Below are 12,247 nucleotides of genomic sequence, written 5' to 3' on the forward strand. Positions count from 1 at the left end.
TGTAGCATGGGACGCTCCATAGGGTGAATGCCCACGCTCTTTGTATTTGCTATTACGAAGTACAATTTGGGCGCATCCATCCCGTTTGTCTTTCCGGAAAACTACCATCCCACTCTCAGTCATAAGCAAGGAAAAAGCACTTATTACATCGCCAGCGTATCGCGTATATGCGACAGCCAACCTGAGCTCACCGTACCTCCTCCCTACAAGCGAACAAACATCCTACCCACGCCTGCACCTACTCCATCCAGTAACCATACCCATATTGATATCCATACCCAACGCTACCTGTGGCTGTGTCTCTCCGTCCCGCTCGGCTCGGTTAGCTGCACAGCCATCCCCATCCATCACCATCCCCATTGAAGCTAGCATGCACCGCCACGATCCATACACCCACCCACCATTAATAAAGCCGACCAATCACAGCCCCCGGAATTAAATTGAGCTGGCTGTGCGGGTTGTGGCTGTGGCGGCTTGTATGCCGGAATTGGTATACTGGTTGTTCATTCGGGGTCTCCGTTTATTTATCTGAGATTTTTAGGCGGTGAGGTGTGATCTGCAGGGCAATGGGAAAAGGTACCGGTTCAGGGACAGGTACGGGTCAGGTACAGACAAGTACAGGTACAATTGGCGTAAATGCAGAGACCCGGTGAATACGGAACCGCTGGGACAGGTGACACAGGAGAGGTGATGGTTTCGGATCTAAGTTTGATGTCTCACCTGGGTATACATGTCGCTTAGCCTTGTTTTGACGGGGTGAGTAGCTATGGGGTGCTAGTAGAGGAGTTGTGGTCTAGGGCCGAATAGTTATAGCCAGGTGCTATTCAGTGCAATAAGAATGTCAAAAGCGATTGTTTGAAAGATGCTGACATGTAGAGCTATAGCGATGGGGTATGGTGGCTTAACCACAGCAAATGCAACAAAAAAAGTGCGATAACAAGGATTAAACGAATGTCCATAGAATAGAACGGCATGCGCCACTGCTCGCCAGCAGCAGATTCAAACATCCAACCCCATGTACAGATATGAACCCGAGATTTTGCGATTCCCGACATCAATCGAGAATTCTTCTTTTCCCTCTCTTGTAATTTTTCTTTTCCCCTTAGAAGCACCGAACAACAGTGCAGGTCCCAGACCAAACCAAACCAAACCGAAAGAAGCAACCAAAATGAAAACCAGAGAATAGCCGCCCTGAAATATGTATAATGAATGACTGAAACGAATAAACTCCCGGCGATGCATCTCGGTGATAACTTAGTGAAATAGTGAATAATAGCGAAAGTAGTAGCGAAAAGCGAATAGTGAATAGAACTCATTAACGGAACAAGAACCACAACTCGGAAAATGGGCCCTAGCCTGTAGGATATCGGTTGGGTGTCGTTGTGTCCCGCCGGAAAAGAATCTCATCGACTCATTATTTTGTTGTTTATTCAAGGCGGGTTTGCCGGAATGGAGAGTCTCTCTCTGAGGGGAGAGATCTGCGGTAATCCCTGGATTGCGCGAAGGGGGATGAGAAGGCGGATGGGCGACGGAGTTTGAGGCTCTACATTTATTAGCATATTTTCATTTGGATAAGTGTAGGAATGATGCATACCACACAGTCAGCGCACTTTGCTCCATCGATGTTAACACGGCCACGGCATCCGCGGGGGTAGTTGGCGCAGGAGTACATGATGTGATGTAGGATTTGATAATAAGGAACGGATTAGATCGTAGATAGATATCGTCGTTGTTCCCGTCAAGGGAGCTTTTTTCGTTGCTTAGGGTTGGTTGATGGTATTAAAGGAGTGAAAGCGGTGGACAGTGAAAGAAGTTGAGAAAAAACACAGCCCAGATCAGTGTTTAAAAAAAAAAAAAAATGAAAAATGAAAAATAAGACCAAGCCGCAATAGGAGAAATGACGTCGGACTAGTAAATTGTATGGAGCGAGGCTGATGCTTGGATTTCTTGCAGATAATAAATTAACACCGCGAGGCTAGACTAGCAGTGGAAATGGGCCGACGAATGATAACTAGACCGACAGTTGTTGGACTTGAAGAAAGTAGACGACTGGCGTTGATATTCGGAGATCTGAGAATCAGAAGTAAAATAATAAAGGAATGACGGTGTCAAGGAACGACGTAGAACCAAGGGAAGGGAATGGTAATCGAGAAAGAAAAGACCGGAAGGGACCAGAGATTTATATCGACGGGGTCCGACAAGAACCCACCGAACGGGGATTCTAGAAGGAAGAAGCGGAATTCCAGGCCAAAGTCAAATCCCTTTCTCTACTACTACTATACTACTAACTAGTATTAGGCAGGAGAATTAGCAGAAAAGAAATTTCAGATTGGGATCCATCAATGCCGGCAGCCAGTGGGTATACAGAGACAGGCGGAGTCCGGGTCGAAACAACACAAATCACACCGGAATAATCGAATAATAATGCGAAATAATTATTATCAAATTAGCCGCTAAAAAAAATTATGGAATAATCGAAAAGGAAAAAAAAAAAAAAAAAAAAAAAAATCGGGCAAGAGTGACTGGCCGTTAGGCTAGGGGCACATCAATTTTTTCCCTTTTCTTCTCCTTTAGTGGAAACGCCGATGTTCCCGGAGCTCTGGATTGGTCGATTGAAAGAGATCCGGAAAGAAGATGTAAGTCTGTGTTGCTGTCTGCATGTCATGTTTGTTTCCTATAATCCCGAATGAATCTGAAATCTGAAATCTGAATCTGTACTGTATTCTGGACATCTTGTTTGATCCTGTCTTCGACTCCGGACACGTCGGATCAGCAACACCAGTTGATAATACTACCCGGCGCGTTGGATATCGACTGGGTCTGACTCCGGGATCGTATCGTAATGACTCGCAGCACATCAATCACACTTTCCCTTTCCCCCCTTGAAAAATAATCAAAAATTTCCCTCGCGATTCAATTGCCAATAGTCGCAGTCGCACCGGAGCCAGCGTGATCTGACATGGGACATGGGTCAAGGGAGAGAAAAGAGGAGATCAAATCCTGTCAAACTTCTTTTTTTTTTTTTTTTTTTCCTGTCCCGGGTTTGCTGGACGATCGAATACAGGATCCGGATCCGGAGTCTCTGGAATTCGGGGGATTCTCTAAGTAAGCACGGAATCACAGTAATTCTGGCGCTGTAGCAGTCGTACTCGTACAGTCCAACTGTTCCTCATCCCATGATCATAATCATAATCAAAATCCCATAGAACAAACAGGCAGTCCCACCTCCTATTCAGCAATGACCAGCAGTGACTCCATCCGTGGTTTCGGGTTGACAAAAGCCTAGCATTTGCCCACTTTCTCCTGAACAGCAAGCAAGCAAACGCCTCGCATGGGCCCGACGGTTTGTCGCACCATCAAAGTTTCAACCTCTTTCTGGAATTTCGCCCATTTCAGGAGTAGTTGCCCCTCTTTTTTTGTTTGTTTCCTTGTCCTCCGTCGGAAGGCGCGGGATTGGGGGGACTGAATCCAATCATTTCGGTTTATTCAACCGTCAATCATGATGCAATTGTACATGAGTGCTTCTCCATACTGCGGAGTATTCTTTGAGGTTGCTGCAGGAACAGTCTGGATATGGTTAGTACACCTTCATACCCTGCGCTGTACCTTCACTTTGTACTCCGACTTGAGTATACACAAATTGTATTCAAAGCTAGCTATTCCGTGTCTCAAAGTTTATTCAAGTCCTGTTGAGAAGACGCCGGTCGGTAACGACACATTACAACTGGCATCGTACAAGTCCGTCCTCCATTAACTGCAGGCCCAAGGTAACAAGAGGAAACGATCGTTATAGATGTACGGTAGCACCTTGCCTGAACTAGTTGGAGGTCCTGGCTTCGTGTCCCGACTTTCTTTCAACGTGCACAACGACTCTAATTACTGATTGTACAACATGCGGCTCAAATTGCTAGGGTCAATGTCAACTTACCAGATCCTGTTATTCGTCCACTTTGGAAGCAAAAAAAAAAACTTGAGTGTCTGCAATAATACACAAACACCTGTTGCGGTATACTCCCTTCTTCTCGTAGTATTGGTTCTTGCTGCGACTTGTACCAGCACCTGTTTCGGGGAACTGGAGCGGAAGAAGTACCATTCTCAAGCAGCATAGCACCAAGGCGTCAGTGAAGCTCCCGATACGTTCTTGTTTTTCATACTGTGAAGATAGGTCTCTGTCTCTGTGCTCTTTTAATCAAGATACTTGCTGGGTATCAGTACAGCGCTTGGAGTTTTCTCGGTGACTCAACCCTTTTCGACAAAGTCCGTTTTTCAGAATCAGACCTTCAAACCCGACGGACGGAGCGGGAGGATCCTCCTTGTCGAAGATAAAGGCTGTAGCATCTCTGACACTTGGTGGATACAATTTCGTTACCACGTCTGTCGAGGTATGTATTTCTTGGACGGAAAAGCGGCTATAAGGCAGAGTCCTAATTTGACTGCTTGGTTAGTACATCGCAGCTCTGCTTGACGCATGGAATGAGTACAACCAGAAGAATAACCTACATCAGAAGATGCAGTCAATCCACATTATGAACCATCCGGCATCTTTCTTCCATTCGCAGTCTCTGGCGCAAATAAGAAAGCACAGAATACCATCTTATGCGCAAACCAAAAGAGACCTCAGTCCAGGAAAGTCAAACCCTGAACTCGAGTACTGGTAAGAAGTAACAAAAGTTGCCTTTAAATCGCCAACACCATTAACAACTCTCGATCGTACAATGGGTCATTGGCTGTTCTCCGGATCTGGTTCTTTGAAATCGAATGACTTGAGTATCCGGTAAAGATGCAAGGCTGCTCGCTAGAGTATCATGGTTGCGGCAGGCAGAAGGGTGGTTGAAGAAGAAGAGGGGGTATGAGGACTTGGCTGAGTTCTATGTAATATGCTTGGGCATCTGTATATTCATTCACTCAAGAATACTACGGTATTATTCTATGATTATTCACTGGAGGGATAATAGAGATTATGGCATGATGTGATGTACTCGACTCAAGAACTCAAGAATAATCATTTTATGCAAACCGTCCTAATTTTGAATATCCCCGAATCATACCATAACCACCTTAATTTAATATACCTGAATTAAGCTAAACGAACTTCTACTCTCCGACGTTTCGATAAACGAGTCCGAACTAACTATATATCCCAGGATCATCTAATTAGCTGCGCTATCAAATCAAAAATAAACACGACCACCACGACCATAAACCCAAACCAGCTAGCCAGATCCACAATAACCATCTCAAGATTAAGTCCTGGTCCGTCCGGTCGCAATGATAGATGATACACTCGGTGATTTTTGTGCCATGTTTTTGGCAGTCGGAGGTTTTTGGGTGGTGTTTCAGTGCGGCAGGCTAGGTTTCATGACCCTTGAGGATGTTCAACAATTGTTCATGGGTGATGTTATTTGTTGGTTTTTTTTTTTTTTTTTTTTTTTTTTTTTTTTTTTTTTTTGAAGTTGCCAAGGGTAAAGGTTGTTAGAGGTTATTGATGAGGGGGATAATGGATTCATATAGGTGGGGGAGATATCGCAATTTGGATTTTGAATTCGGAATTCGGTAGAGTCCTTCGTTCATTTCTGCGCTTATAGAACGATTCCATGCCTCAAAGTAATTTGTACGATTCGTATTCTGACCGAAGAGTGGAAGCGTTTGATCCATGTTACGGATTCGAGAACCCTTAAAAGACTTCGAGAAATTTCACGCATAAGGCATGATCGGACCACACCGGACAAGGTTCCATGGATTGGACTGAAAATCCGGGGTCTGCTTATTCGCACCCAAATATAGATCATATCCGATCGGCATAAGACATGTATGTCTTGCATGAAATGTCCAGGATCATTTTCTGAAACACCCAGCAATCTTAGCTATACAGCATCGATCCAAGCACGAGCCATACTCCAAACAGTCCAAGCAGTGTCGCAAGCATGTACCCATTTCCTTCCCAGGTCCATCCAGCGTATGCCAAGTAGCCGACCAGGAGCTCCTTAGTCCTTGCGGCATCTCGCTTAGATTTCCATTCGGGATCAACCGAAAACGGAGCAATGAGTCGTACGTCGTTCGTATGGTCAACATCTCTGGGGACTTGGATCGCATTCAGCGGGACAGAAACAGAGAGCGCAACCGGACGGTGGTCGGATGTCGGGAAGAGAGGTAATGCGTCGTACTTATGAGGCTGGAGATTGCGACTCCCCTTCATCCACGACGGTGTATCCAAGTATAAAATACGGTCGCACCAGCTGGGCCATCGGCTACTCGTCCAGATCTGTTCCTGCAGCTTCGGGTCTCCGCTGTATAACGCCTCGCGCGCGGTTTTGCGGGCTGCTGATGTATACTTGTACGTCGGTGGAAAGGTAATGGGGGCCTCCGACATACCCTGGAAGGATCTAGCCTTGCGCATTTCTCGCGTAAGCTGGTCATCCTTCAATAGCTGCGAATAGTGTTGGGGACTGGAAGGATCTGCGTTGAATCGAGGGAATCGGACATGGTCTCCTTGGAGTGGGCTGGTGTTGGATGTGCGGTAATTCAAGTCCCCGCCAAGGAAGAGGTAGGTCGTAGGAATGAAGACTCCGACTTCGTTGCCGGTTCTCTCAGAGCTCGACCCTTGAAGCAGAGCAGCGCTTTCTTCGGAATCGCCTTCAGCTTCCACATTTCTCTGCTTCGCATCCTGTTCTCGGGAGAACACCAGACGTTCCACGATACTTCTCCAATCCCGGTTCCGCTGCTCCCAAGCCCATTCCATCGGGGCCAAATGTGCCGCAACGAAAGTCAAATCCACCGTATTGCCGGGCTGCCCATCTGCAGAGTATCCCAACCGCGCACCAACCGCACCTTTGTTCCCCATCTGCTGGAATCCAAAACCAACACGGGCAGAGTCAATCCATGACACCTTATCGACAACATCTGAGCGAGCAAAGACAAGAAGTCCCGTCATGCCGGAGTTGTCCCGCACCAGAATGTCATAGCTCGTACCATCCCACCGTTGCGACACCGCTTGGTCGATCACACGGCGGAAAGCATTGAAGTAGGTATCCAGGTATGAACCCCCGAGAAAGGCATAAGCGATAGGAGCGATCTCTTGGAGGCTGAGCACGATCAATTCGGGGGGTGTGAGGGAATCGTCGGTTGAAGTGTCGGTGTGGGGTAGAGCGTCGAAGAAATGCGATGCGAATAGATCGATGTCGACGGGAGTTCGCGCGCAGTTGAAGGTGAGCATGTAAAGGCTGAGAGAGTCCATTGTGACTGTTGCGATGGTACTATCGCTTGTTCATGAGATGTAGAAATCAAGAGAAAAGAGAGCGAGCGAGTGGGAGAGAAATGGGAGAAGTCGAGTTCAGCTGATGACGTCCTTGGGCCCACGTGTCCCGGCGATCTTGAGATCTGATGAGGATCTGTGCGGCACACTTGTTAGCAGTATGGATTGGTTTTTATTCTTCGTTCAATCCGACAGTTAAGTAGAATGGCAAAAGAGATCAAATCATGCAGAATACAAGTTCTGTAGTAGTTTGGGTAAGAGGTGCAGGGAAAAAAAAAAAAAAAAACAATAAGATAAATAAAAAATTAAAAAAAACAATGCATCGTCCGTGAATCGAACACGGGCCTCGTCGATGGCAACGACGAATTCTACCACTAGACCAACGATGCTGTAATAGACCATTCGGCTATCTGACTTCTTGTGATTTTTTTCCCTTTTAGTGACTTATCATTATTTCTATCAGTACTAGTGATATGCATGCTCAATGCTGTCCTGTGCTCATACTACTGCTGAAGAGCATGTTCTACGGAGTACACTGTCTATAATGAAGAAAATAATGATGTTTCTGCACAATACACAGCGTCCATGGGCCACTGACCCCGTACCAGCCGGCAAACTCCTTCCGCATAGCCGAGTCATCTTATCTGATCCCCCACCTGACATGGTGTGGGTCCCAGTCCCTGGTTTTCCGAAATGCCACTCTTTTCCTACAAATACCGTTGATTTCCTTGTGAGGGAAGTTTGTCTTGCAATGTATTAGTACGACTGGTTCTATCCACGAATACAGGATGGATACTTTTGACGACACAAGACCAGATACGAGACCAGGACAACATGCGGGATTCTCCGAGACTTCACCCTTGATCGAGCACGGACTCGACTCGAATAAGCACCATGACCAATATTATGAACCAGAGAGCAACACAAATCTACCCGGGACCAGCGCACCAGGTGCTACCCGTATCGAGTCTTTTTCCTCCAGAATTTCGGCGGTAGAGCAGGGATATATATTGACGGGCATCCTCATCATCGGTTGGTCCTATGGTTTGGATGGTCTCCTGCGGTCTACATACCAATCATACGCCGCATCCAGTTTTGGAGTGCACACGCTATTATCGACGATCAATGTCCTGAGGAGTGTGATCGCAGCTGCTGTTTATCCACCGGCAGCCAAATTAGCCGATGTCTTCGGCCGGTTCGAGCTCATAGCGGTGTCGGTTGCATTTTATATCGTCGGGACTGTTATTGAGAGTACAGCGTCGTCGATCCAAGCGTTTATTGCTGGAGCAATACTCTATCAAACAGGGTATACATGCATTATCCTGCTCGTTGAGGTAATCATAGCCGACATCACGTCTATGCGCTCCCGTGTCTTCTTCAGCTATGTTCCTGCGATACCGTTTTTATTCAATACATGGCTCAGTGGGAGTCTTGCTTCCGCAGCCTTGAAAGTTACAGACTGGCGATGGGGGATTGGAATGTGGGCTCCTATTTATGCCGTTTCCGCGACTCCGTTGCTTGTTGGGCTATACAGGACGAGTCTCTATGGCAAGAACAGTGGTGATAGCCATGAAAGTCACCGGACGACACTCCGCGCAAAAGCCGTCGAGATCTACCATCAGCTCGACATCATCGGTATCAGTCTCATGATGGCTGTGTTGATCCTCATCCTGACACCCCTCACCCTAGCTGAAGGACAACTCTCCCAATGGCGTAGTCCCAGCATCATCACCCCATTGATCCTCGGCTGCTTATGCATACCAGTCTTTATCTACTGGGAGACACACGGCGCCAGACACCCCTTTATCCCGGGCTACCTCCTCAAGGACCGCGGCGTAGGAACCGCTCTCGCCGTACGCTGTCTGCTCAACATCGCCTGGGCCGTTCAAGGGAACTACCTCTACACAGTACTTATCGTGGCATTCAACTTCTCCGTCTCAACATCAACACAAGTCTCCTCATTCTTCACTTTCTTCGGCGTCATCAGCGGATTAATCATAGGCGTGGTTATCTTCCGCGTGCGAAGATTAAAATACTTCATCGTCACCGGAACCATCCTCTTCCTGATTTCTTTTGTTCTCTTGATTAGATTTAACAGCGGCACTTCCCACAGCGCAGCAACCGGAATGCTCAGCGCACAAGTCCTATTGGGTCTCGCAGCGGGTTTCTGCGCATACCCGACACAAGCCTCAATCCAAGCAACAACAAGTCATAAACACGTCTCCGCGTTAACAGGTCTCTACCTCGCGTCTTTCAACATTGGCAACGCACTCGGAACATGCCTCTCAGGTGTAATTTGGTCCGAGAATCTCCTTCGAACGCTCGAATCGAACCTAAGCTTTCAGTCCAATGAAACTCTCGCGCACGAAATCTACAAGTCTCCGTTCGAGGTTGTACCGGACTACCCCGTTGGTACCGAGATACGGTCTGCTATTATTGATAGTTATGGACATGTGGAAAGGATGCTTTGTATTGCGGGGGTTTGTTTGTGTGTGCCGATGATTGGATTTGCGTGCGCGATGATGGATCCAAGGTTGTCGAGTGGGCAGAGTCAGCCGGAGGCTGAGAGGGAGGAGTGATTTTGGCGGTTTGGATATGAATAATTATGATTTATGATTGTTGCATGTTAGATTGGTATACAAGAATCGATTTTAAGATACATCTGATGTTTGGTCTATGTACAGCCTCTGTCTGTTTCTGTACGTACTTCGCTGTCACTCCTTTTGTTCATACCCAGATTGATAACACCAAAGGCGTCAATCCCATCCTGTCGAAATGATACACAACCACCACCAACACTCTCAAGCCCGCCACTCCTCATCATCAACCCTTGTTCTCTTCCCATCCCTCCCCGCAAAACAAACCAACATCCCCAAATCATAAATCCCCTTCAACCCCCCGGCAACACAAAATGCCACCCCAAGATGCCCCTTCGCCCCCAAAACCCCCGTAATAAACGGCGCCACACTCTGACTCGCCGTCTTCACCACATTAACAGCACCCATAATCGCCGTGCGTTTATCAGCCGGTAACGCGATCGCCAGGAACGCGGAGCGAGGGGCGACGTCCATGCTTTGCGTTGAGGCGCGGAGGATGAGGAATGTTAGGGATGGGGGGAGGGTGGAGGGGAGGGGGATTAGGGAGAGGAAGATGGCGGAGGGGAGGTGGGTGAATACCATTGTCTGTTTCCTTTGTTAGTGATGGATTGGGGTGGGGAAGGGGAGGGGGGGTACCTTGACGTTGCCGATGCGTTTGGCGATGGAGGATGCGACCAGCATTGAGATTGAGCAGATGATGCTGGTTGTGAAGAAGATGGAGGCGAGATTGCCTTCGGGGAGGGAGAATTTGTTGCGGAAGAAGTATGTCATCCAGGACCTGCATGTTGTTAGTATAGTTCAGAGGGAGGGGTTCGATAACGTACATCGATGCAAGTCCGGAAGCAAACGAGTCCAGGGCAAACAGGACGAATAGCTTGGTGATCAACGGAATAAGATCCTTGTCAAGAGAGATACGGAACCAACTCTTCTTCGGAGGGTTCTCATGCTGCGCCTGAACGGCAGACGTAGACTGCTCTGCTAGCAGAGGCTGCGTCTCATCAACACCCTGCTCCTCCTCAGGAGCCTGTCTAGCAACAGCCTCAACATCCCCACTCAACCCCAACGTAAAGACAAGCTTCACACCACCAATCGCAGCATACATAAAGAAAACCACCCGACAAGCCGCAATAAACTCCCACCCCCTGAGCTCCTGCAGTAAATGAACAGCCCATCCACAAGTCATAATCCCCAGCGCCGTGCCACCCGTACCCAGTAGTGAGTACCACGCGAAGATATCAGGGAGGACTTCGTCGGGGGTTAAATGCGCGAGGGTTGATTCTTCGACTGCGCGGAAGGGGCCGATTTCGTTTCCACTGTCGCGATTTAACCACTGCCCTCGTTCGAGATACTTTTAGTTGAAGGGAATGAATGCTCACCTCGGACTAATAACCCCAAAAACCGCTGCTAGCAAAAGAATCCAAAACTCCCCAAATAACCCAAAAACAACCCCACTACCCGCCATCAAACCCGACCCAAGAATCAGAACAGCCTTGCGCCCCATCCTATCCGCGAAAAGCGTCAGGAAAAAGCTGATCACCACATCCCCGACCAGAGTCAGTGTCATGAACAACCCAATCCGGTCATCGGAAATACCCAGGGCAGACAGATAAGACGCTAGAATCAGAGTTGAACCACCATAGGCGAAAAGCCGGACGAAGCGCTGCGCAATGAGCAGTTTGACATCGGATGAGGATTGGAAGACGGTGAGGAGGCCGAGTTCGCGGAGGATATGCGTGAAGTAGGAACCCCGGCGGGATTCCGGCGCGTTTGGGGACATGCTTTGGGATGGTTGAAGGTGTTGCTTCTTTTTCTCTCTCTCTCTTTTTTTTTTTTTACGTGGGTGTTTATTCCTTTAAATGAATTTGAAGTGATTGGCATTTATGCCTAGGCAGCAGTTCAATAATTCCGCGGCTTCGGTGAAAGATGGATTTTTCTCCGAGTGTTGATCTCCGGGAATCTAGAATCTCCGATGGATCGGGTCGGGGTTGCTCTATTTCAGCCCTACGCCTTGGCAGGCTATGTATGATTTTAGAACAACTAGTCATACATACATGATGTTCGACATTGACTAGTTCTAGTCACGATGCAGGGGCATATGGTTAGTCATTCCATCATTGTTACGGACATAGGGCGGAATGCATGTATATTAGACAAGCACCGAAGGTCTACTGGCACTAGGCCGAAGTAGTAATAGTGCGGTCGTAACCCGTTTAGGTACAGGGCCGCCCGGAGCGGGCACGTGACCCCGACATTCCTTAAGGAGACCGCTGGGCGAACGTTAGAGAGACCAGCGTTCAGTCTAATCACCAATGGGACTGGCTATTACTACCGAAGTTGTTACATACATATACTACCTCCATATACACTCCATCACGCTTCTACCATAGTTTACCCCCGC

General features: G+C 47.8%; 4 protein-coding genes and 1 non-coding gene across 5 annotated transcripts; 1 reads left to right on the forward strand and 4 right to left on the reverse strand.

The window, feature by feature from the left end:
• Positions 1-1,426: 1,426 nt before the first annotated feature.
• On the reverse strand, positions 1,427-1,672 carry ASPGLDRAFT_123265 (uncharacterized protein; the record flags this gene model as incomplete). The annotated part of the gene is made up of 2 exons (XM_022540383.1): positions 1,427-1,543; positions 1,595-1,672. The coding sequence occupies 2 exons, from the start codon at positions 1,670-1,672 to the stop codon at positions 1,427-1,429; spliced, it is 195 nt and encodes a 64-aa protein (XP_022402073.1).
• A 3,984-nt stretch (positions 1,673-5,656) lies between these two features.
• ASPGLDRAFT_1345365 (putative inositol 5-phosphatase) lies at positions 5,657-7,446 on the reverse strand. The gene has a single exon (XM_022541303.1). It carries the CDS (start codon positions 7,232-7,234, stop codon positions 5,861-5,863), a length of 1,374 nt encoding a protein of 457 aa, XP_022402074.1. The 5' UTR covers positions 7,235-7,446; the 3' UTR covers positions 5,657-5,860.
• A 124-nt stretch (positions 7,447-7,570) lies between these two features.
• On the reverse strand, positions 7,571-7,641 carry ASPGLDRAFT_t77. The gene has a single exon. It is a non-coding gene; the product is annotated as a tRNA-Gly (tRNA).
• Positions 7,642-8,023: 382 nt separating this feature from the next.
• Positions 8,024-9,831, forward strand: ASPGLDRAFT_168449 (uncharacterized protein; the record flags this gene model as incomplete). The annotated part of the gene is made up of 1 exon (XM_022542670.1): positions 8,024-9,831. Exon 1 carries the CDS (start codon positions 8,041-8,043, stop codon positions 9,829-9,831), a length of 1,791 nt encoding a protein of 596 aa, XP_022402075.1. The 5' UTR covers positions 8,024-8,040.
• ASPGLDRAFT_146587 (putative MFS transporter) lies at positions 9,724-11,683 on the reverse strand. The gene is made up of 4 exons (XM_022541888.1): positions 11,226-11,683; positions 10,674-11,162; positions 10,486-10,627; positions 9,724-10,434 (listed from the first exon to the last, which is right to left on the reverse strand). The coding sequence occupies exons 1-4, from the start codon at positions 11,624-11,626 to the stop codon at positions 10,054-10,056; spliced, it is 1,413 nt and encodes a 470-aa protein (XP_022402076.1). The 5' UTR covers positions 11,627-11,683; the 3' UTR covers positions 9,724-10,053.
• Positions 11,684-12,247: the final 564 nt, after the last annotated feature.

The sequence above is a fragment of the Aspergillus glaucus genome, assembly GCF_001890805.1.
Source record: "Aspergillus glaucus CBS 516.65 unplaced genomic scaffold ASPGLscaffold_7, whole genome shotgun sequence".
In the NCBI taxonomy this organism is placed as follows: domain Eukaryota; kingdom Fungi; phylum Ascomycota; class Eurotiomycetes; order Eurotiales; family Aspergillaceae; genus Aspergillus; species Aspergillus glaucus.